At 39.2% G+C, this 5177-nt stretch overlaps 1 protein-coding gene across 1 annotated transcript; it reads left to right on the top strand.

The window, feature by feature from the left end:
- The first annotated feature begins 458 nt into the window (after positions 1-458).
- Positions 459-3748, top strand: LOC308332920 (uncharacterized protein). The gene is made up of 7 exons (XM_080789061.1): positions 459-583; positions 745-829; positions 1243-1456; positions 1672-1862; positions 1978-2122; positions 2647-2774; positions 3344-3748. The coding sequence occupies exons 2-7, from the start codon at positions 770-772 to the stop codon at positions 3650-3652; spliced, it is 1047 nt and encodes a 348-aa protein (XP_080645187.1). The 5' UTR covers positions 459-583; positions 745-769; the 3' UTR covers positions 3653-3748.
- The last annotated feature ends 1429 nt before the right edge of the window (positions 3749-5177 follow it).

Raw genomic sequence — 5177 nt, 5'->3', positions numbered from 1 at the left:
ATGCTCTGCCGCCTACTGAGCCACCAGAAATCCATGATGCCCCCATAGAGGAATCAGGAGCAGCATATGGATCTATGAGCCATGGCATCCCTAACATATCCCCCATGGTTGAACCGAGAGCAGCAGAACCGATGTTGGTTCTACAACTGGCTCCAGCTTTTGTAAGTTTTTTTTTTTTATCCTAAGCAATCCTTAAACCAGCTCATGTTTCTGGAGAAATGGAAGTCTAGGAGCACTTGGATCCAGTACACATTTTAGGACTTCAATATTATTTAAACTACATGGTCTATATTCTTGTCAGTACTTGTTCCTTTTTATTTTGCTACGGATATGTTTTTGGATACTAAATGTTCACCTTTGATTTGTGTGCGGAATCTGTATGCCAGAGTTAAATTGGTTAATGGTAATGCATCCTTAACAGCTATTGTCATTTTTCTCAGAACATCCGAGAAATTCTTTCTGCCGTCCCCAGTGGCCTGGACCTTTTGAAGATCCTTGAAAAAAATGAAGCTATCTGCATAAAAGAGCGCATTACCCTAGTCCAAATATTGGTGTCATTCCTGAGGGAAAGGTTCGGAGAGAAGTAAGTCTAGAGTTGATCAGGACAGATTTAAACTAGTGTTTTGTGTTCATGGAGTGAGTGAGTGTGTCTGAAATTGTAAAATGTAGGAATTGCACTGTAGGAATTGCACTCTTTCACCTGGTTGTTTATTTACTGAACTTTGCTTCATTCTATCTTTACAGGCCGGCCAAGGAAATTAAAGAGGCCATGGCTCAATCCTTGGTGCAGACCTTCCCAGTACTGAAAGATGAATCAGCCACTGGCTATGTGAGTTTTCTTCCCCTGGCCTTGTTGTTTATATTTATACTTTTGAATAAGTGGTCATACTTCACACGTCAGCATGCAGAACACCTGGTGTTACCTGAGTGGTAACTCAGTAACCTATCATTGTAGTCATGCATGTTGAATATATCTAGCTGGATTAATTTGGTGATAATTATGTCAACTCAATTGGCCTCTCTGAAAAAAAGCACTCATCATTTAACAGCTTCTCCCTCTATATGTGTCTTCATGTGTGTTTTCATATTTTTACTAAACCTTTAGCCACTACACTCAAAAGGTTTTTCCCCTGTAGATGACCATGTTACCTAAAGCCTTTATCACACACTGTACAAGTAAAGGGTTGAAACATAACATTGCAAAGGTTGACACAGAGTTCTATCTTGTCTTATCGTTTCCAGGAATTATGGTGGGTCAAAAGCCGGAAGGGACAAACCAAAGATGGTAAAACGTGCTACTTTCCAGCTACTGGATTCATTGAGGAAAGGGTTCATAATTCTCGAAATAGGAAACGGCCTCAGTCCAGTCAGCACAGTTCTGGGTCCAGTGGGCAAAGTCCTGGGTCCAGTCAGCAAATGCCGGAAGCCAATGAGCGACACAGGGCAGAAATACCAGGTAATACAATTGGGTTGGTTGAAATTTGTCTTCCTGCTATTCTATTAAGACATTTAGATTGTGTCAAAGGTCATGTCTCACCGAGACAGGATATGACACAAATTTTGACCTAATGGTCAAGATTCAACTGTCTGTTAATACAATAGTAAAAGCTCATTATTAAACTGTGCAAACTTGTCATAAAGGAAGAACAATGTTTTGTATCTTTTCTATAGAATCGACCACACCAGACGGAGCGTCAAATGGGAAAAGAGAATGGCTTAAGCACAACTTGGAGCCCTTCGCCCAGGTCCAGAAGTATATGAAGGACACCGTTCTCTGCAGAGCCAGATGGATACGGGAGAATGCATCCAAGGATATCAAAGAGATCCTAGCAGAGTACCCTCGTCTCACCAATCCAGGCATGGTATGGATAAACCATGCCTACTACATATTCTCATTGAATTGCATACCTCTGTTATTGAAATGGCAGCTGTTGCATTGAATATCTTTTTAAAAGATTTGTCCTGTTTATTTTTAAGATATCACAGGACTTCTTGGAGCTTTATGGCGAGGCTGCACCAAAGTTGTTTGAGACATGGGTGACCGAATATGCAGAGAAAGTCCTGCACCTGGCCAAACGAGATGGAAAACTCCCCTCATTTCCTGTCGATGAGATGTCACTGGGTATGTTGTTCCGTTTCATAGCAAGGATCCTGTGATTCCTTTACTTTTGATTTAGAACATGGAAAATAGATTTTCTCCAACCGTGCTCAAATGTGTTATGAGCTTGTTAGTCTCACATAGCCATCTCTGAATGCCTTGAGTCTGGAACTACACCTCCTTAAATACAAGTAATCTGTTATTTATATATATATTATAAATATATATTTTAAAATGGCTTTAGAGCTTATTTCTTATTTCCATTTCTACTAAACAGAAGGCTATATATGCTTAGGTGATTTCTTAAGAAAACTTTTACGGGACTGTAAAGACGAAACTTACAATACATGTAAGTGGGGAAGAGTCTCGCTTTATCGCTTACTCCTGTATGACTGAAGCGTTTGAAAATTGTGAGAGGCAACAGTCTGGCCATGTGAGACTGAGCTTGTGGATCTGCAGTTATAGCTTTTGCCAAGTTCAGTTGATTTGTGATAATAGTCTAGTATGTCCATGTATTAAAATTGTATTTGACACTTGTTTATCTACAGATGCCAAAGGGGAACTTGCCCTCAGGCTGCTGCCCCGGTTGTTACCACAGACTGTCTATAGATCCAACAAAAAGTCTGTCCGGCACTCCGCTGAAGAGTCCCGCTTGGCCTTTATCGATCTCAAGCCAGTAAGTACAATTGCATTGATTCTGTTTTTTTTTTAATGATTTATTGTTATTGATGGGATAGGTTGACAGCAAATGGTAAGAGGGCTGGTGAGTGCAGGCATGCAGCAAAGTCTGTCAGGAGCGGGACTCTAACTCTAGGCTACTTTGGAGAGGTCCAGACCCAATTTCAGATAAAGAAACATTGCTGCACTTTTTTTTTGGTTTTGAACCCATTCTGGGTGGGAACCCCTTTTGGTGTTAGCATTATGTTATGCTTTAGCTATTGAAAAATAGCAGATCTACAAGCTCATAGCGTGCCACCGAGTGGCGCGCTACGAGCTTGTAGGTCTGCTATTTTTGAAAAATCGAAGAACCACTGACATAATCATAGCTTTTTCAGAAAACTGTCAGGATGTAGAAGACTTTTTTTTTAATCTGATCTCAGGTCAGAATGGGTTTAACTAGATTTAATTTGACTTCCTTGTAGTTGATATAAATATTATAACCCAAACTGGTATTTTGATATCTTGCTTATGATTTGCTTTCAACTAAACATTCACTTTTATTTTTCTTTCTTTGTGCCTGTCTAGGTTGGGACAAATATGGTGGAGTACCTCCTGCAGACTGAGGGAAGGCCCCCATCTGTCCTTGTGCTGGGGGAACCGCAACGATGTGCCTCCCAGGCCTTTGTGATTATGGCAGGTCAGGCATTCTCTGAAAACACACTGCTTGGGGCTGTTGATGTGTGCTTCAAGGCATTTTACGTATTTGACTTTGACTACCCCAAGCAGTGTACCCATCCATGGCAGTTTCTCCAGCGGGTAGTGTACAACTTACCGGGAAAAGAGTCAAATCAAGTTGCATTCTTGAGGAAAGCAATAGTCAATACCAGACTTTAAAATGGACAGTGTTTTCGTGTCCACAACATCGGCGGGTTAATTCTTTTAACATTATTACTGCTTTAAAAATATCATACTTAATGTTTAGCTTCTGGTTCTTATCCGTGGTCTGTATCTTTTAACTTTTCTTAAATGAAAAACACTGTTAATGCACATATCTTTGTATACAAGAACGTAAAACTTGTTACAGCTCAGTTCACATGCACTGTGCAAAGTTACTGTCTGTGTGAGTTTTAGCCAATGTTTGGCATCTGACCAGGTCTCTACCTCATTCATCTCATTGATGAATCTATTTGATATATTAATACTGTGCTATGGTGTGTGTGCTTTTGTTTTTCCTAGTATTAAACACATCTGCAATTTGTCATCTTAACCCATGTAGATCTGAGTGAAATAGTTTGCGAACCACTGACATGTGGTTTTTTTTAGAGAACTGTCCGGATTTGGAAGACATTTTGTAGATTCTGGACTCTGGTCTAAATGGGTTAAGTAGTGTGATTCATATTTTAGTTTTTTGTTAAAACAGTCAGTGGCGGTGGAAGTCTAGTAAAAGTGCAATATTTGGAGAGATGTATTGTATACATACTCAAGTAAATTACAAATTCCTTAATTGTACTTGCATGTCTCATATTTGTGACTTTTGGCCGATGTTTGGCATCTTTTTCTTTAATAAATATTTGTCATAAAGGAAGAACAATGTTTTGTATGTTTTCTATATATCTGTTCAATATAAATGCATTAATTATACATTTTTATTGCATTAAAGGACAATTTCACCACTTAATGCAAAAAATTATATAAACTTGGGTGAACCCAAGATTATGGATCAAATCAACTGGCATTTGGGTTATTTTGACCCTCAATTATGGGTTATTTATATAACTTTGGTTAACCCAATATTATGGGTCAAATCAACTGGCATTTGGGTTATTTTAACCCTCAATTATGGGTTATTTATATAACTTTGGTTAACCCAAGATTATGGGTCAAATCAACTGGCATTTGGGTTAATTTGACCCTCAAAATGGGTTAATTATATAACTTGGGTTAACCCAAGATTATGGGTCAAATCAACTGGCATCTGGGTTAATTTGACCCTCAAAATGGGTTATTAATATAACCCAATATATTGGGTCGAATTGAATAACCCGTCTTTGTGGGTCAAAATGACCCAAGTACCAGTTAGTCCCTTTTTGACCCACAAATTGGTTGAAAAATGACACAAGTTGGGTCGTTTTTGACCTGTGGTTTTTCTGTGTGAAGAATCGTGAAAAGTGACATGAAAGTGTTTGAGAACGACTTGACATAGAAAAACTGCTTTTTCAAGAAAACAGTCAGGATTTAGAAGACATTTTGCAGAATCATTCCCAGGTCAAAATGGGTTAAGTAGCATGTGACATGCACAAAAAAAACACTCTTTGGGCTAAAAAAACGGCCATAGACGTCATGAAAAATTTGATGAGGTCAGCACATTTGGGCCCGATGTGCCCCCCCCCCCCCCCCCCCCCCCGGCATCCAAAAACAT

This window comes from Protomyctophum bolini (genome assembly GCF_963924005.1).
Source record: "Protomyctophum bolini genome assembly, chromosome: 18".
Lineage (NCBI taxonomy): Eukaryota > Metazoa > Chordata > Actinopteri > Myctophiformes > Myctophidae > Protomyctophum > Protomyctophum bolini.
This window is presented reverse-complemented; position numbering and strand designations above follow the sequence as displayed.